At 46.1% G+C, this 20913-nt stretch overlaps 1 protein-coding gene across 1 annotated transcript in view; it reads right to left on the bottom strand.

Annotated features, from left to right (window-relative positions):
- TMT1A (thiol methyltransferase 1A) overlaps positions 1 to 20913 on the bottom strand; it is a 64083-nt gene that overhangs the window by 16731 nt on the left and 26439 nt on the right. Inside the window, exon 3 of the mRNA XM_085883072.1 lies at positions 17497 to 17629. Coding sequence (XP_085739198.1) covers positions 17497 to 17629 — 133 coding nt within the window. The remainder of the gene's footprint in view (positions 1 to 17496; positions 17630 to 20913) is intronic.

Here is a 20913-nt window from a genome sequence, read left to right as displayed (position 1 = left end):
GGAAGAAATGAAAGAACTACGGGGTGAGACGCAGAACATGGGCCGATGCCTGCAGGCGGGCATGAAGGCCGTGACCAGGGAGCTGGGAATGGCGACTTCACGTGTGGGAGCAAACGAGCTGGAAGGGGGTACAACGGCTGACAGGCCCGCGGTGGAGGCGGGTGAAAAAATAATTCGTGGAACGTGTTGGGCGAGGGTCGTGACGATGACCGAAAGGGAAAAATTAAATGGGGAGACCAAAACGTGTGAGACGAGACACGAGGTGACGACAACGGAAATAATAGTTGAGACAAGAGAGGTAAAGGGTGAAGAGTTGGCAGTGACGGTAGCCGGGAAGGGAACAATAGAGGAAAGACTACACGAGGAAGACGGGGTAAGTGACGCACACACACACACGGAGGTAGTGGAGGATAATGGGGGTGAGCTGGCGGACTGGGTAGAGACCCAGTGCGAGCACCTGGATGACCTCCTCCAGGAACGAGGGGAGGGAGTATGCCCCCTTGAGGCGAGTCACGACCAGGTGAGTTCGGTCGTGCTTTGCGAGGTTGAGGGGACGGGTGCTGTGGACGGGTGCACGGAGAGCTTGGGGGGTATAGAGGCCCCGGAGACCCTTGTGGGGACACGAATCCCCAGTGTGGTTGTCCCTGTGTGTGTGGTGCAAGGTGTGAGTGCGGCACCGTGTGTGGAAGCGACCCCGTGTGTGAGTGGTGTGGTGGCGATGGTGCCAGAGTGCGTGCTTCCCAGCACGCCGTGTGTGGATGAGGCACGGAGTGTGAGTGAGGCACCGCGGGTTAGTGCCCCCGCGTGTGTGGGTGGGGCACCGTGTGTGAGTGAGGCCGTGTGTGTGAGTGAAACGGCCAGTATGAGTGAGGCACCACGTGTGAGTGGTGTGGTGGCGATGGTGCCGGAGTACGTGCTTCCCAGCACACGGTGTGTGGATGAGGCACCGCGGTTAAGTGCCCCCGCGTGTATGAGTGAGGCACGGTGTGTGGATGAGGCACCGCGGGTGAGTTCCCCCGCGTGTGTGGATGAGGAACGGTGTGAGAGTAGTGAGGCACGCGTGAGTGAACGGCCGTGTGCAAGGTCGCTGTGTGCAAGGGAGACCGTGTGTGTGAGAGAGCGGTATGTGAGGGAGATGTCGGTTGGCATGCGGGAGCACGCAGCCGCGTCTCCCGGTGTGAATGTGATGGAGTGGACTGTGTGCGTCGTAACACGCAGGTGTGCGTGTGTTGAATGGCGACGACGACGGCGACAGAGGAGAGAAAGCCGAGTAGCGGCTGTAGTTGCTTCGGGGACCGTGCCGGGTTCACCCAGCAGTGAGCACGCGGTTCGTGCTGTGCAACGCACGAGACCACCACGTGCTCGCTTGCGAGAGTGAAGTCCCGGTCCGGAAACGCACGCGGTGGATTTGCCGATCCCGCGGACGGACAAAGTTTAGGCAGGACTACGGATTTGGACCGGACGGGTTCTCCACGCGATCGTGTGTGTTCAGCTCCAACGGGCAAAGCACATGTGTTCGCGTGGGGAACCCCTCGAGACGTGGGGCTTGTGTTTTTTTTTGCGCACGGTGACGTCATGGCTGCACGTGTGGTTGGAATCCGGCAGGAGGGGTATCTCTGCCGGATGGTCCCGTCCAAGGAGGGACGAGGAACACGTGCAGCTGCATGACGTCACGGGCAGGTGCAAAGTGCGCGAGCTCTGAGTTGCCGCGCTGGCGCTGCGCATGTAGAAAAAAAAAAGAAAAAAAAAAGAACAAGCCTCACTTTCGGGTGCAAAGGATTCCTGGGCAAGGGGTGAAAGACCCCCTTACCTGGGCACAGGATGGAAACTAGTTAGGGGGAAGGGTTAGCTTAGCTAGACCGACTTCATGGGGCAGGGGTAAGTCCTCATGGAGTCCGTGGAATGGATTAGTTAGAGGGATTGTAGCCAGATTTAGGTTGGGAAATTGATTTTTGGGACATTCGAGGACAGTGACAGACTTGTGAATGTGTAGCGGGGACGTAGCTTAGCTACGTAGTGTTAAAAGGAACGTGCTGTAATATAAGGGACGACGTGGGAGCACGAGTTAGTTAGGGGAGGTAGTTAGGAGGATGGCAGAGTTCAGCGGTGTGTGTGTTGAAGAGTTGTTGGTGAGTTGTGAGGTGAGTACTTGGTGAGTGAGTGAGGCCAGCGGGTCTGTGTGTATGGAGTGAATGGGGAATGCATGGTGCGATGAGTGATTGGGGGGAGGAGTGACTCCCGCCCAAGGGACCCCGGGGTCAGTGTAGAGTGAGTTAGCTGGGTTAGTGAAATTGAAAAATGGAGGTCGTTTTGTTGTTGGTGGGAAAGTAGGCTCGAGAACCCTTTTGGAGGGGTGCAGGAGCCCTGTTGACGGGCTTGGGAGCGTGGCTGCGAAAGGTGAGTATCGCTGAGTGGGTACCCCGGGCACCAGGCTAGTCGGCCGCGGTAGGCCATGGGCCCATGGGGGGCCGGGATAGAGTAGTGGGCACGGGTGCGCCTGCTTGGTGCGGGGGCCCGGGGCGCCATTAGCCGCGTGGGCAGTGTTGTGGGCACGGGTGACCCTCGGAAAGGGGCCCGGGAGGCCGGCCTGCCACGTGTGCGTTTCAGGGGAGGTGCCATGGGGGGCACTCCCCGGTGTTAGGGAGCTGGTAGGCTCGGAGGCAGTGTAGTGCCCGGGGGTGCCATAGCGGGAGATTCGGCAGAGGGTCGTGCCTGCCAAAGGGAGCCACGTGTCCCAGCCAGGAGACCGTGTGAGGGCACGGAGAGAAAATTGGGGGCGAGGCCCGAAATTGTGAGGACACCAACACAGGCGACGGGAATCTGGGTTGTTAGAACCAATAGTTTAAGCGAGAGGCGCTTGTTGAAAGCCCCGGGGTAGTTTAACAGTTAATGGTTAGGGTAGATTAGGAGATGTACCCCTCCGCACCATCCATCCCCTCGCTGTCGTTGTGGGCCGCTGGACCCACTTTGGTTATAGATCGCCGAACTCTGAGGAGGCCATTCTGAGGCTTCGTTGGGCCTCGACACAGGACGTTAGCTCTCCCTTATTCCCCTCCGGGAAGGGAACGTAGGGGTTGGGAGTAGGCTAGGTGACAGGATAGGTTAGCCGAACAAAGACGATAAAGGGGGTTAGGGGACGATTTATAGTGGGGAAGAAAAAAAAAAAAATTAAGTTGGGGCTAAATTGGGGTTTGACAAATTAAGGGAGTGGGTATGTACAGTGACAGGCAAAGGCGATAGGTTGGGAGGGAGACAGGTAGGTAGGTCCGAGCCCGCCTTCCAGGTGGCCAGCACCACCGCACTCCCTCCACCAACCTCCACTGAACGGCAAAGGCTGGCCAACTTCATCGGCTGGCCGTGTTTTGCTTCAAGGCGGAGGCCGGCCAACTTCATCGGCAGCTATGTGCTGCAAGGCCTGTGCCGGCCAGTTCATCTGCTGGCTGTTTTTCTTCGAGGCCTGTGCCGGCCAGTTCATCTGCCGGCTGTGTTTGCCTGCAGCGGCCTTCTTCTGCGGGCTGTGTTTGCCTGCTGCCTTTGCCATGCCATGCCCACTGCCCACGTTCACCAGCCCCGTTCAATTTTTGCTTTGCCCCCCCCCCCTGTTCATTTCCATGTGCGCCAGGATCTGAAGGCAACAGTTTGCAAGCTGCAAGAACTGCCCTGTTGGCAGCTACAACACGGGCCTGCAGTGGCAGCCCGTGCACCGTGTTTGTGTCCATGCATCCATTCGTTGTGCTCATTGCGTGTGCCACTTGAGCTGGCACGGAGACTGCGTTTGTGCAGCCCATGCACCGTTGTGGTTCACTGCATTCAGTTCAAACCGTTCATGCATCCATTCGTTGTGCTCATTGCGTGTGCCACTTGAGCTGGCACGGAGACTGCGTTGTGCAGCCCAAGCACCGTTGTGGTTCACTGCGTTCAGTTCAAAAGGGAAGGCCTTGGACTGCGTGTGAGCAGCCAGCCACGTTCCCTGTCACCTGCATTGTTTGAGCCAGAGACTGCATGTGGGCAGCCTGGCTCCCTGCTAACTGCTTTTCTTTTGCAGAGTTCAGTGATCCTGGGCCATGGTTTAGTGTAAAATTTGTAAGTTAAGGTTAAGATGTACTGCAAATATGAGTGCACCCCCGGCATGTCTGTCCTAGCTCCGGCAATTTTATTTAAGTCGTCCGTGTGAGTGAGTTTGTTTAGATAGTTACGCAGCCCTCAGGTTATTTATTTTGGGGACACGAATACCATGAATGTCGCACTCAGGGATCCGTAGGTAAAATGTACTAGGGGAAAACTACACATGATGGCACACGAAAATTTGACGACTCGGGACGAGTCTGTAAAAAGGGGAGGGGGTAGTGTTGTGGTTACCAAATTCGCAAACCACCATTCAGGTCCCTTAGGTGAGGTATCTCGGTAAGTGCATGTGTAGTTAGGCCCAAACCCGTTGTCTAGTGGGAATACATGTCATTTATACGTGCTGCGACTCTTCAGGATAGCCGTTTTTCTTTTACTATCTTTATTTTGGACCAACCGCCATGATTACCACCACAACCACAACATCAACCACCAACCACAACACCGCTTCACCACAACCGCCACGACCTTCACGTCACACCTCGCAACCGTAGCATCGCCACCGTTCTTGCCCCGCTGTGGGTACCGGTGTTGGACTCGTGCAGGGCGCACGTTGAACAGCGTGTACAAAATCACGGATTTTGTGCTTCAAAAACGGATCAAAAACGACACACGCCCACTTTTTGCCGTCCAATCGGTGAGCGAGGGGCGATTTGGCCCCGCCTCCAGAACGATCGATATATGCAAATTTGTGGATCAAAAAGCCTTCACGCCCACTTTTTCTCGGGCCAATGGGGAGCGAGGTGAAAGGTCAAAGGGAGGGGGTCAAAGGCGAAGCTACGGGGGGATAAAAGGACGGTGTTCGTCAGTCAAGAGAACGAGAAAGAGTCAGAGGGTGTGGAAGTCTGGAGCCCGAAGCCTGCAGTAGCTGGAGAAGCTGAAGAGAGTCGAACGAGGAGAGCCCAGAGAAGAGTCCAGGGTGGAGAGTCCAGAGGCGGAGAGGCGGCAGCGGCGAAGGCAGACGAGGGGGTGCTCGCGTCGGTGCCGGGAGCTGCACGCCCGAGGGAGGCCGGCAGCGCGTCCTGGCCGAGGTGGAGACGCACACCAGGGATAATAAAGATCCTCTATACCCCGAGCATCAGCAACCCCCTCCTGTTTCCCCCCGCGCTGAGATAGTGCGACCAAGGGGGCCCCTTTTCCCACCCCCTGCCAGACACTGTCCGCGAGGCCCGCGGAGTGAGGCGCCATCGCCGCTCTGCGTCTCATCACCAGACGGGTAGGCGCGACCCGGTCTCGGCCTCAGGCCCGCCTCATCCTTGAGGGTATTCTTTCCTTGGTTTTGGGTATGTGTTGTCGGCGCCGTCTGTGAAGTAGAATTGTATAAGTGTTGCCGTGTGCTCGGTAGTCGGTATTAGCTCTGCATTGTTTTCGCTTTTATATTTGCTTTTTGTGTAAATGGAATTGTGTTTTCTTTTTTTTTGTGTGCTTTTGGTGGAATTGAATGTGTGCTTCCCGTGTGCCGCGAATAAATGTGCTTTATTGTTGAACTGTTTCCCGCTTCGCTTCGTCATTTCTTTCTTTGAATCCTCATCTTGCTTCACGTAAAGGGTTGGTAGTGGGCTGAATACGCCCGATAATTAATCGAATCGTCGAGGTCGACGATAACACCGCTCGGTTATTCTGATAGTACGGAACGGGTCGCTTAAGTGGCCCGTGTCCGAAGTCGACCTGCGGCGAGGTGCGATCGCCCGGTCTACCCTCCGCGTGGGTACTTAGGTAGGTCGAATTTGGCGAGCAACCCTATCCCACGCGGGGGCTGATTGGCTCGATCGCGGTGAGACCGAAAGGTCCACCCGTGACTGGTTCCCGGCGTTAGTCCGAGAGGGTCACGACTGGATTGTCCGTCCGGTGGGCGACGTGCCGCGATTCGAGTTACGTGGCCGTCAGCACGCCGGCGGGCGCGAAATCCGCAACAATATTATAACTGCACTAGAAATCAAAGTGTTAACATCACCGTCATACCGAAGAAGAAAAAAAAACAAAAAAAAAACAAGCAGTCAGACTGGTACTTACGAAATCGTAAACTTGACCTCTCACCTTGTCAAATAAAAGCTGTCTGTAGAGAAGGTAGCGATGCAAACGAGAAGTTTCTACGATGAAGCTGTACCAAACCATCAAAAATCGAATGTTTGACCTCACTGTGACCTTGACCTTTGACCGATTTTGACCAAAATCTAATCAGCGCTACCCGTCACCCTCCTGAATCACGTGGTGAATCACGACGTTGGTAGCTTCTTCCGTTCTCGAGTTATAATTTTTTTTGATGTTTGACCTTACTGTGACCTTGACCTTTGACCGATTCTGACCAAAATCTAATCAGCGCTAGCCATCACCCTCCTGAATCACGTGGTGTAATTTGACATTGGTATCTTCTTCTGTTAGAGTTATCTGTACCAAACCATCAAAAATCGAATGTTTTGGATGTTTGACCTCACTGTGACCTTGACCTTTGACCGATTTTGACCAAAATCTAATCAGCGCTAGCCATCACCCTCCTGAATCACGTGCTGTAATTTGACATTGGTTGCTTCTTCCGTTCTGGAGTTATCGTGCCGACAAACAAACACACACACACAAACAAACAAACAAGCAGTCATAGACTGGTACTTACGAAATCGTCAACTTGACCTCTGACCTTGTCTAATAAAAGCTGTCTCTAGAGAAGGTAGCGACGCAAACCAGAAGTTTCTAAGATGATTCTGTATCAAACCATCAAAAATCGTAACGTTGACCGAAGCAAAAATCTCCATTTCTCCACGCAATTACACCTTAACGTAACTCAACGACGCGTCTGATCCTGCGCACTGCATCATGGGACGACCCGTGACGCGTCGAGTGAAATATTTTTATACAATCTTAAAATGTCTCCAACACATCCGATTTTTACCAGAATTTTGACAACCGAGTTTTAAGCGTCCAAAGCGATCGCAAAAACCGAAGACAAATTAAAATTGAAGTTAAAACGAACTCGTAACGTCGAGCGAAGCAAAAATACTCTTTCTCCACGTGAATTTACGGAATTATGTTTGACCTCACTGTGACCTTGACCTTTGACCGATTTTGACCAAAATCTAATCAGCACTAGCCATCACCCTCCTGAATCACGTGGTGTAATTTGACATTGGTAGCTTCTTCCGTTCTCGAGTTATCGTGCCTACAAACAAACAAACAAACAAACAAACAAACAAACAAACAAACAAACAGAAACGGAAGGCATCAATATACTTACGAAATCTTTAGATTTCGTAAATAACAAGCAGTCATAGACTGGTACTTTCGAAATCGTCAACTTGACCTCTCACCTTGTCAAATAAAAGCTGTCTCTTGAGAAGGTAGCGACGCAAACCAGAAGTTTCTACGATGATTCTGTACCAAACCATGAAAAATCGTAACGTCGACCGAAGCAAAAATCTCCATTTCTCCACGCAATTATTTTATATTATTTTATCAAAGTCACAAAACCGTAATATTCGGCCATCCACCAACAATCTTTACATAATCCGACGGCTCAGTGAGTCAGACATGCGACGATAACCTTTATTGGGATAACAAAATGACTTTTAAACACCATCTTTATCGAAAACACCGTAAGCGCGCACACGGAAAACTTTTACGTGGCTCAACGATGCGTCTGCTCGAGCACACTGCATCACGTAACGACCTGTGACGCGTCGAGTGAAATATTTTTTATATAATGTTAAAACGTCTCCAAAACATCCGATTTTTACCAGAATTTTGACAACCGAGTTTTAAGCATCCTAAGCGATCGCAAAAACCGACGCCAAATTTAAATCGAAGTTAAAACGAACTCGTAGCGTCGACCGAAGCAAAAATACTCCATTTCTCCACATTAATTTATGGAATTATGTTTGACCTCACTGTGACCTTGACCTTTGACAGATTTTGACCAAAATCTAATCAGCGCAAGCCATTACCCTCGTGACTCACGAGGTGCAATTTGACATTGGTAGCTTCTTCCGTTCTCGAGTTATCGTGCCAACAAACAAACAAACACACAAACAAACACACAAACAAACAAACAAACAGAAACAGAAGTGATCAATATACTGACGAAATCTTTAGATTTCATAAGTAACAAACAGTTCTAGACTGGTACTTTCGAAATCGTCAACTTGACCTCTGACCTTGTCTAATAAAAACTGTCTCTAGAGAAGGTAGCGACGCAAACCAGAGTTTCTACGATGATTCTGTACCAAACCATCAAAAATCGAATGTTTGATCTCACTGTGACCTTGACCTTTGACTGATTTTGACCAAAATCTAACCAGCGCTAGCCATCACCCTCCTGAATCATGGGGTCTAATTTGACATTGGTAGCTTCTTCCGTTCTCGAGTTATGTTTTGGATGTTTGACCTCACTGTGACCTTGACCTTTTACCGATTTTGACCAAAATATAATCAGCGCTAACCATCACCCTCCTGAATCACGTGGTGTAATTTGACATTGGTAGGTTCCTTCTCGAGTTATTGTGCCTACAAACAAACACACAAACACACAAACAAGCAGTCATAGAATGGTACTTATGAAATCGTCAACTTGACCTCTGACCTTGTCTAATAAAAGCTGTCTCTCGAGAAGGTAGCGGCGCAAACCAGAAGTTTCTATGATGATTCTGAACCAAACCTCTCATAAAACATCCGATTTTTACCAGAATTTCGACGAGTATTAAGCATACTTAACCGTTCCCAAAAGTGAAGACAGGATTAAAATTGACTTTAAAACGAGCGCGTAATGCCGTGTTACAATCCCCCTCATTAGCATAATCTTCACAGTTAAGCCTCAGATACGACACCCGACATAAATCTCATAAAACATCCGATTTTTACCAGAATTTCAAAAAACCGAGTGTTAAGCATACTTAGCCATTACCAAAAGTGAAAACAGAATTGCGATCCGAGTTAAAACGAACTCGTAACGTCGACCGAAGAAAAAAATCTCCATTTCTCCACGCAATTATTTAATATTATTTTATCAAAGTCACAAAACCGAAAAAATTCGGCCATCCACAGACAATCTTTGCATAATCCGACGGCTTAGCGAGTCAGGCATGCGACGATAACCTTTATTTGGATAAAAAAATGACTTTTAAACACCATCTTTATTGAAAACACCGTCAGCGCGCACACGCAAAACCTTTACGTGACTCAACGACGTGTCTGCTCGAGCGCCCTGCACCACGTGTCAAGCCGTGACGCGGCGAGTGAAATATTTTTTATGCAATCTTAAAACATCTCCAAAACATCCGATTTTTATCAGAATTTCAACAACCGAGTGTTAAGCGTCCTAAGCGATCGCAAAAACCGAAGACAAAATTAAAATCGAAGTTAAAACGAACTTGTAACCTTGACTGAAGCAAAAATACTCCATTTCTCCACATGAATTTACGGAATTATGTTTGACCTCACTGTGACCTTGACTTTTGACCGATTTTGACCAAAATCTAATCAGCGCCAGCAATCACCCTCCTGAATCACGTGGTGTAATTTGACATTGGTAGCTTCTTCCGTTCTCGAGTTATCGTGCCTACAAACAAACACACAAACAAGCAGTAATAGACTGGTACTTAGGAAATCGTCAACTTGACCTCTGACCTTGTCTAATAAAAGCTGTCTCTCGAGAAGGTAGCGAAGCAAACCAGAAGTTTCTACGATGATTCTGTACCAAACCATCAAAAATCGAATGTTTTGGATGTTTGACCTCACTGTGACCTTGACCTTTGACAGATTTTGACCAAAATCTAATCAGCGCGAGCCACCACCCTCGTGAATCACGTGGTGTAATTTGACATTGGTAGCTTCTTCCGTTCTCGCGTTATTTTTTGGATGTTTGACCTCACTGTGACCTTGACCTTTGACCGATTTTGACCAAAATCTAATCAGCGCAAGCCATCACCCTCCTGAATCACGTGATGTAATTTGACATTGGTAGCTTCTTCCGTTCTCGAGTTATCTGTACCAAACCATCAAAAATCGAATATTTGACCTCACCGTGACCTTTGACCTATTTTGACCAAAATCTAATCAGCACTAGCCATCACCCGATTAAATCACATGGTTAATTTGACATTGTTAGCATCTTCCGTTCTCGAGTTATCGTGCCTACAAACAAACAAACAAACAAACAAGCAGTCATAGACTGGTACTTACGAAATCGTCAACTTGACCTCTGACTTTGTCTCATAAAAGCTGTCTCTGGAGAAGGTAGCGACACAAACCAGAAGTTTCTACCATGATTCTGTACCAAACCATCAAAAATTGAATTTTTGACCTCACTGTGACCTTGATCTTTGACCGATTTTGACCAAAATCTAATCAGCACGAGCCCTCACCCTCCTGAATCACGTGGCGCAATTTGACATTGGTAGCTTCTTCCGTTCTCGAGTTATCTGCACCAAACCATCAAAAATCGAGTATTTAACCTCACTGTGACCTTGACCTTTGACCGATTTTAACAAAAATCTAATCAGCACGAGCCATCACCCTCCTGAATCACGTGGTGCAATTTGACATTGGTAGCTTCTTCCGTTCTCGAGTTATAACTTTTTTTTGGATGTTTGACCTCACTGTGACCTTGACCTTCGACCGATTTTTACCAAAATCTAATCAGCACTAGCCATCACGCTCCTGAATCACGTGGTGTAATTTGACATTGGTAGCTTCTTCCGTTCTCGAGTTATCGTGCCTACAAACAAACAAACAAACTAACAAACAAACAAGCAGTCATAGACTGGTACTTACGAAATCGTCAACTTGACCTCTGACCTTGTCAAATAAAAGTTGTCTCTGGAGAAGGTAGCGACGCAAACCAGAAGTTTCTACGATGATTCTGTACCAAACCATCAAAAATCGAATGTTTTGGATGTTTGACCTCACTGTGACCTTGACCTTTGACCGATTTTGACCAAAATCTAATCAGCACTAGCCATCACCCTCCTGAATCACGCGGTGTAATTTGACATTGGTAGCTTCTTCCGTTCTCGAGTTATCGTGCCTAAAAAACAAACAAACAAACAAGCAGTCATAGACTGGTACTTACGAAATCGTCAACTTGACCTCTGACCTTGTCTAATAAAAGCTGTCTCTCGAGAAGGTAGCGACGCAAACCAGAAGTTTCTACGTTGATTCTGTACCAAACCATCAAAAATTGAATGTTTGACCTCACTGTGACCTTGATCTTTGACCGATTTTGACCAAAATCTAATCAGCGCTTGCCATCACCGTCCTGAATCACGTGGTGTAATTTGACATTGGTAGCTTCTTCCGTTCTCGAGTTATAACTTTTTTTGGATGTTTGACCTCACTGTGACCTTGACCTTTGACCGATTTTGACCAAAATCTTATCAGCACTAGCCATCACCCTCCTGAATCACGTGGTGTAATTGGACATTGGTAGCGTCTTCCATTCTCGAGTTATCGTGCCTACAAACAAACACACAGTGGACGGAAGTGATCAATATACTTACGAAATCTTTAGATTTCGTAAGTAACAAACAGACAGGAAGGGGTGAAAACATAACCTCCTTCACCTTCCGTGGCAGAGGTAATAACACCTTCACACTGACAGTCATAACAGTCTCTGACTGAAATAACATAGGAGTCTGAGGAACAAACACCAATCACCATGCATGGTGGTAACTGAGTGGTGAGCGACATGACTAGTATACCAGAGGTTTTAAATTTCAAATCCCATTGAAGTTAGCAGTGTTAGAGATTGGGATTTTTACTTTTCAGAAGCCAAGTTAGCTTGAGGAACATAACCGACTCATTAATTGTTATGTATATTAGACTTAAGAAAGAACCTGCGAAGGACGAGTTAATTAACCCCAGAATGATGGATGGGATGACATGTAACACCCAGACCCACCGGGTGTGACGTTATATGATAAACACTTCCTCAGAGAGAATTGGGGTCCTTCCCCAATTCTGAACCCAGGGACTATGAATTTTCTTTTATGACTTAAAAACCTTCCTACGCACCCTCTGAGTACCACCATAGGTTTTGAACTCATTCAAGAGTGCATATAAGTCAAACAAACACAAACAAACAAACAAGCAGTCATTGACTGGTACTTACGAAATCTTCAACTTGACCTCTGACCTTGCCTAATAAAAGCTGTCTCTAGAGAAGGTAGCGACGCAAACCAGAAGTTTCTTTGATGATTCTGTACAAAACCATCAAAAATCGAATGTTTGACCTCACTGTGACCTTGACCTTTGACCAAAATCTTATCAGCACGAGCCATCACCCTCGTGAATCACGTGGTGTAATTTGACATTGGTAGCTTCTTCCGTTTTCAAGTTATCGTGCCTACAAACAAACACACAAACACACAAACAAACAAACACACAAACAAACAAATGACGGAAGTCATCAATATACTTACGAAATCTTTAGATTTCGTAAGTAACAAGCAGTCATAGACTGGTACTTTCGAAATCGTCAACTTGACCTCTGACCATGTCTAATAAAAGCTGTCTCAAGAGAAGGTAGCGACGCAAACCAGAAGTTTCTACGATGATTCTGTCCCAATCCATCAAAAATCGTAATGTCGACCGAATCAAAAAATCTCCATTTCTCCACGCAATTATTTAATATTATTTTATCAAAGTCACAAAACCGTAATATTCGGCCATCCACCAACAATCTTTACATAATCTTACGGCTGAGCGAGTCAGGCATGCGACGATAACCTTTATTGGGATAAAAAAATGACTTTTAAACACCATCTTTATCGAAAACACCGTCAGCGCGCACACGCAAAACCTTTACGTGACTCAACGACGCGTCTGCTCGAGCGCCCTGCACCACGTGACGAGCCGTGACGCGGCGAGTAAAATATTTTTTTATGCAATCTTAAAACGTCTCCAAAACATCCGATTTTACCAGAATTTCGACAACCGAGTTTTAAGCATCCTAAGCGATCGCAAAAACCGAAAACAAAATTAAAATCAAAGTTAAAACGAACTCGTAACGTCGACCGAAGCAAAAATACTCCATTTCTCCACATGAATTTACGGAATTATGTTTGACCTCACTCTGACATTGACCTTTGACCGATTTTGACCAAAATCTAATCAGCGCTAGCCATCACCCTTCTGAATAACGTGGTGTAATTTGACATTGGTAGCTTATTCTGTTCTCGAGTTATCCTACCTACAAACAAACACACAAACACACACAAACAAACAAACACACAAACAGAGGACGGAGGTCATAAAGATTTCGTAAGTAAAAAACCAAGGAGTCTGGAACACTGACGCTAATATAACCATTACCTTGACGTGTTTCGACTTATGAGTTACGTACAAGTAACGTGTCGACGTGTGTCAACGATCGCGTAACGTGCCTACAACACATTACTCATAGGTTAGAAATAAGTTTCCAGTACGCTAAACATTACCTCGACGTGTTTCGACTTATGAGTAACTTACAAGTAACGTGTCTCGACGTGTGTCAACGATCGCATAACGTGCCTACAACTTATGGCCAGCATTATGCGGAACGTGTGAGTCATACGCTGGTATACGTCAAAAAATTTCAAGCATGGAAAATTTGTCTAACACCTCTGCGTACTACGACGTATGCCAGCGTACAAAGACGTATGCCAGCATGCTCTTAACGTATACAAACTTACCCATAACGTATTCGACGTGTGCCAGCGTACAAAGACGTATGCCAGCATGCTCTTAACGTATACAAACTTACCCATAACGTATTCGACGTGTGCCAGCGTTTTAGCCAAATTTTGCATACGTCAGGCATACGCTGGCTAAATCGTCAAGGTGTGACAGGGCCTTTAAATACTTAAAAGAATCAAAGTAATGAAGATCAATGATAAAGTGAAGACCAGAAGATTGAAATGGATTAGGCATGTGCTAAGAATGAAAGAAGATAACAATTGTATGGCAGCATTGTTATGGAAGCCCGAAGGAAGATGGAAAGTGGGACATCCTGGAAAAACCTGGAGGAGAACGGTGGAAAAAGAAAGAAAAGAGATAGGATGGAAATCATGGAATGAAGCCAGGCTGATAGCCAGAAACAGGGCAGACTGGAGAGTTCGCACTGCAGCCTTGTGGGCCACTTGACCTGAAGAGTGTAGTTGAGATTAGATGATTGTGTGATGCATCATCTGGAAAATTTGCAATTGCTTCACACTTGTCTACAGAAGAATCGTGTCATTAAGCGAACGATAGAGCTTAATCGACATTGATTTACAGCCGACCTGATCATTCCAAGGACGATGGAAGGACAGACAAAACATCAAATGGGAGATGTTTTTTTCAAGTAAAGTAAAGTATGTTCAGGTAAAGTAAATATCAAATGTTCAAGTATAAAAGCAGTGAATTGCATTGACAGAATAGAGTCCAAACAGAAACTGTGTACCGAAAGAAAGGTGGCAGGTATGGCGGTCAATGATAATAAGCATGCTTTGATCAAATGGGAATTTGATCAGGGAATGGGAATTATTTTGATCAAAAGTTGTCGTTTTTGCATCCATCAGATACAGTAAACCATCGCCCAATGCAGGGGCTCAGTTTCTGGAAAACTGCGCATTCAGCAAAATCATGTGACGCAACCTCAAGGCATCATGGGAGAAATGGGGATAATGGAACACGACCATGGAACATAACATACGGACAAATATTTTATAAGTTTTTTTTTTTTGCTAATATTGTTGCGGTTTTATAAACCGCATGCTGAAATTGAAACACACACAGCACATAGACTTTTAGAATAGTTATCTCCGTAATGAACGTGAAGAATAGCACCTTTCCTATAATGGGGTTATTACGTAATTGAGTGCATTGGGTTGGGTAGTTAGCGCCCCCCTGTCAAACCGTTGGGAGAATGGAGACATCAGCGCATGATGACGTGTGCCGTAACAGCTGTCATCACAGGGCGTGCATGTTTTACTGTCCTGGCATTCAACATGTGCTACATACATCAGCATTCTAGTACGTGTGCCAAATTCTCCCATTCCCCTTTATTGTTTAAAGTCTTTGTTTGTCTGTTTGTCACAAAGTCGTTGTTTGTCTGTTCATCTGTATGGACGTCTACCCTGCAATGTTATTTATTGCCGTCTTCTCCTGTACTGTATTTAGTTTCCCGAATTCCCGTTTATTCCCCTCCACCCAAAAGGACTGGCAAACGAACCAACACATGACCCAGCCTCCCTGAAATGATTGCCCCTATTCCTTGGATTTGTGCCATGAACATTGTTGGACGTTTGGGGTTTGTCCCAGTAGCATGGTGGTAGAAGGGATTCCCCCCCTCCCACCCCATGTTAAGTGCAGAGCTCTGTTCATGACGACAACTGGAAGGACCAAATGAATGAATATCTGGCCAGGCGGCAGAATGGGCAGGGTTGCGGGAGAACCCTCCAATGGCTGGCATGGGGCCGTCTCGCAGGGTCTGACGTGGCCCTCTGGCTGGTCCCAAGCTGCCTCAGGGGATCTGACGTGTGGCTGTTTGGCCCTGCCTGCCCCCAGGGCTATAAATCTGCATGGCACACTGTTTTGGTGTCTCTGTCGTCGCCCCCGCGCTACTTTGGTCCTGGCTGCTGTGCTCTCTTTCTTCTTTTGCCTCTAGCTATCGGGGTCCTTCCTGGTCGTGGCACGAGCTTATTCTTGTTCTCTCGGTCTGTCTCTGTCTCTCTGTCTCTCTATCTGGGTCGTTGCACTCGTCTCTTCCCTGGTCCTGGACACATTGGCGTTTTGCTCCCAATGGAGCTGGTGGACCCTCGGTGGTGGAGATCAGTGTCTGGGCCATTTGGGAGAGTGGCACCAAGTCTCAATTTGTCTCCCTGTGTGTGTGGTCTGATGGGTACCCTGTTTTGTTAGCCGGTAGGTAAGGCATAGTTTAAGACTGCAACTTGTACATTTGTTGTCCCTTTTTATAAATACATACCTTGATTTATTGCATTTCCTTTTTCCTGCCCCGGTTTTCCCTTCTACGCCATTAAAGCTCTTCAGTTCTCCTCTCTCCTTTCCATATCCATCGCTCATTGTAAATAAATTATTCTTGTTATACTGTATTTACAATCTGCACATAGTTGTCCTTTCTTCCATTGTTCAAGCAATGCCCGTATGTAGATTCGCCAGGAGGATATAATTCTCCACTAAGGGGCTCTCATATCAGTCCGGTATTGTGCTCGCGGAAATCTGGGCCGCATTAATCAAGATCCAATAAAGATAACAATGGCATAATTGCTGAGGGTGTGATTCCCCGATGAGGAAATCACGTGTTCTTAGCTAAACGGTGTCAGACGGAGGACCCTAAGTCACGTGGTCGAACTATTGGCATTCGCGTTCCTTTAGCGACCTGCCGCAACATGAAGTTCTTCGTAGGTGACGGCCTGCAATTCCCGATGAGTCCGGGGAGAACCAGCGATACCTCCTGCCCTCGTAGTATCCCTGTGCCACTGGGTCTGCAACAATATAAGCCTCAGAGGGAATACTTATTCTATAATATATATATATATATATATATATATATATATATATATATATATATATATATATTAGTGCGTATGTAGTGTGGGGGGTTAATTGTATAAAGCCTGTAGATCATGGTCGCCGGTGGACATGTTGTGGCGCGAATAGTTTGCATTTACAGTTCCCAAATGTATTTCCACAAAAAAGTAGTGCAAGATGATCCTTGAAAGACTTGAACCCATGTGTTACTTTCTGCTCCTTGGAGATGTACATCTTGTTACCCGTTATCTTCTAGAAAAGCCACGTTTCATCAGTATTGAACACCTGTTCAGAGGTGCTTTTTCTGTTATAAACTCCAGGAAGTCTGGCTTCAACAAATGCTGCGTATAGTGGCTTCACTCACACTATACTCATGGTCGACTGATGTTACACTCATCCTGCTAAGTAACTTGTCTACAATCACGATTCTCTCTGCCAATGTCACAACCTTACAGGATTTCATCACTCCACTACCACTTGGATAGGCTTGACCTTTTGGTACCATACTGTATTTGAGGGCACAGTATGCAGCTAAATAATGTGGAGTTAAATCTCTTGGGCATGAACTCACTTGACAGCGGCACTATGCAGACTGAAGACAGTGCAGATGATAGAACAGGGCGGGAGATGTCACCTCTGTGCATGACGTGGTCAAAGCACCACATTCAAACCCACGTATGATCATATTTTATGCGCGTCCGGAAACTAAGAATCGCATTTATTCCCATGTGCATAAATGAATCCGCATTGCGAAAACCCACGTTGGAAGAGGGTTAACTGTACATAGATGGCTCTAATAGCATTTTCAATTACACCGATATAGTAACTACCACATGTGTTCATACAAATTACTAAAACATGGAAACAACATCTTACTTTTTCAGGAACTTGTCGAAGTGTGGGTTTGGGTCAACACAGATGACTTCTGTGCCTGGCGGGTAAAAGGCAAAATTGGCACCGCCACCCACTCCGATCTCCACAATGGTCAGCTTTCCATCCACAGAAGAGTCTGTGAAAAACAGTGAACGTTTCTTCAGGTTTCCTTAACCACTATTTAAACAGGTTATAAACAAAAATTGCCGCCTCGACAATTAACTTTCAACCGATGAGGGTCAAAGAAAATGTTTATAAACCAAAAAGTAGTGCACATCGAATAAAGAAAAAATATATAAGCAAGAGCGAGAATTGCTTTGCAATACATGTCCGCTACCGGTGATATTTTCTTCGTCCACAAAGGACATAACTGAAAAAAAATCGACGAAACACCCTGAAACTCGAATTTGTTCTGTAACTTATCATGGTAAAGCCACGTACCAAGTTTCAGTTGAACATGTTCAAGGGTGTGGGAAAAAAGTCTGAGAAACCACAGTGGATGGATGGACAGAGAGAGCAAACCTATTGTCCCCTCTGGAGAAACAGGTAGGGGACGAATAATAACAGATGTTTCCCACAACATCAGAGAACTTTACGATTAATTTATCAGTTTGTTTTTCCTTAAACTAATTTCAGTGGTTACATCATTTATAAGGGGACTCTTTCTGATTAGTCGTGGATTTACGCAAGCATCATGAGGGAACTCTGTTTTGGGGCATCTTTAGCATTGCAGCAATGTCAAGGCAGTTTTCACAGAATGGGTGTTCACAGGTGACAATAGACAAAAGAAGCGTTCTCAAACTTAAAGTACAGCTCAACAATTGTTCTACAAAATTAGTCTCTCTGTCTCTGTCTCTCTGTCTCTCTGTCTCTCTCTTCGAAGAGGAAGGGTATAGCAGCTACATTTATTCAAAGATTTCCCTGTTACTGCACCAACAAACCACCAGGAAGTGCATCTCACAGATAACCTTGTGGTACAAAATCATACCATACAAATTAGATAAACAGAAAAGACATCCAGGGAAAGTCGTTTAACATTTTGAGAATCTTTAGTTTGGAGCTGATTCTATGTTGATCCAATGGGGTGACAGGATAGCCAAAAGGTGATGCGCACTCACTTCTGAGCTGTCTCGCCTGTCTTTACATCTCAACCCAACAATAAACTGCTCCACTGGTGATTTGTATGCAGGGCGATGCATCATTGTGTGTGCCATCCCTCCGATGGACGTTAAACTCGGTGCCCTGTCTGCCGGCATTAGTTGGTGGATGTAAAAGATCTCACAATGTCATTTTGCGAAGAATAGGCGAGTTATCTCTGCCGTTCTCGATAAATTCCAACTTATTGCCTGGACTGCAGGTAAAAAGTGGTCTGGTCTCGCTTCTTGGAGGTTCTTAGATACTAGGTTACATTGCTTGTTATCTTAAAGCGTGGCTGCTATTTGGGAAGCAGCTTCTGCACTACAGGCTGTCCCTTAAATAGGTACCAATTATAACTCCACACATGCAAAGCATACCTGGTGTTGGCTTAATGGTTAGGGTGGGGGGCTTGGGATCCTAGGAATCCTGAGTTCAAATCCCCCTTGGCTGTTGAATTAATACCAGGTGGGGTTGACTCTGCCTGTCATCCTTCCGAGGTCGGCAAAATGAGTACCGGTCAGCATGCTGGTATCGTGTCAGAGTGGCGACCTGTCCAGGATTGTGCCCAATAGCCAAAGAGACTGCTAAGGCAGCACCAATGGTCTACATACAGTATGGCCCCAATGGATGGATGTATGGATGCAAAGCGAAAAGTGGGGTTAAGCATTTGGTTCACTTTGTCTGTTTACATACGTCAGTTTATGATCAAGGAACTATTTAATTTCAATTGAATGTTATATTTTGAATACTGGAGAACACAAATTAGGGCATGAACTTGTAGCTATGCAGTACTTTGGCTCTGAATTTGGCAAATTGTATGGAATCTCGTCCTGAGTGTACATGCACAGAGAGGAGTAGGGCAATTTTTAAGCGGTGGGGGCTGGGGGGTGCTACTTTTACATTTATAAAGGGGGCGCTACTTTCACATTTAAATCACATTGTGAGTAAGCGGTGGGGGGCGCCACTTTCACATTTATAAAGGGGGCGCTAATTTCACATTTAAATCACATTGTGAGTACATTAATGAAACATTGTGGAAATATTCCTTAGACCTTCCTGATGAAGAATCAGTAGTTCTTAAGTGTCGAATTTGGTGCAAAATCCATTTGAGAACGGCCTAATGAGGTCGCTATTTTTAGCACATTTAAAACACATCTCAAGTACATCAATGAAACTTTGTGGAAATATTCTTTTGACGTTCCTAATGAAGGATCAGTAGTTCTTACGTTACCCTTTTGGAGCAAAACCCATTTAAGAAGCCACAATGTATGGAGCTAAGGATAGTGCAAATACCAGCCTGAATGAGTATAGGCATGAGAAGTTCATGAAGACATAGGGACCAAAGGGAAATGGAAAAAACCTACTAGCCAATTTGAGGGGCATGGATGCAAGTGGACTACCACCTTGTGAAGACCACCATTAAGCGTGCTTCCTTTGTTTCCAACATGTGGGCAAGAGCAGATCAAAATCATAAAGAGCAGCATCCCACTGAAGAAAATGGCTGGCAGTTAGTTGATGACCATTACAAACCGGTTTGGTTCGAAGGGGAGCAACTTCCCGAAAGCCTTATCCCAGAGACAGAGGAATTAGAAGCAATGGACAAGGAAGAGGAGGATGACATGGAAATTGCATCTTCAGATGAAGATGACTCGAATCTTGTAACAGACAGGCAGGGTGAAACTATAATTATACCAATACTAATAAATACTAGTGAACTCATGATTATAGACATATTCACAGTATAGGAATAGAACTTTTGCCTCACAGTAAGTGTGTGACTCATCAGCAGTTTTGATGTTTTGTCTTGTAAGCTTTAGCGATAGATTGATATCATGTTAAAAATTTGCATGATATGGATATGGATATCAAAAGGTAGTCATAGTTGACACATGACAAAAGTTTGGTTTCCAAAGAGCATCACCACTTGAACATAGGCATGTTAGTGTCCTGTTGCAACATATAATTAAATACAAATGTTTTACCACAATAGCTACTTAATGATGCTCTCTTGTCATAAGCGTGAAACATTAGACTAGAAAAACTGTTTAATTTTTCATGATTCATGATGCTTGTTCCATATGCACTGAATGTGTTGGAAAAACGCCAGGTCCAATTAGGGGAGTATCTACGGAGGGTATCCGTGCCCCCCCCCCCCCGATTTAATGTACTCACAATGTGATTTAAAACTATACTCACAATGTAGTTTTCGGCGCGTTCGGACAGAGCGAGAGAGTGCTGAGACCCGACGGTGCGCGAGTGAGGTTGCGATCGGTCCAGCGCAGT

The sequence above is a fragment of the Eptatretus burgeri genome, chromosome 5, assembly GCF_056783735.1.
Source record: "Eptatretus burgeri isolate ZD-2024b chromosome 5, Ebu_testis_v1, whole genome shotgun sequence".
NCBI classification, from domain to species: Eukaryota; Metazoa; Chordata; class Myxini; order Myxiniformes; family Myxinidae; genus Eptatretus; species Eptatretus burgeri.
Note: the sequence above shows the minus strand (reverse complement) of the source record. Positions and strands in the feature narration are given on the sequence as shown.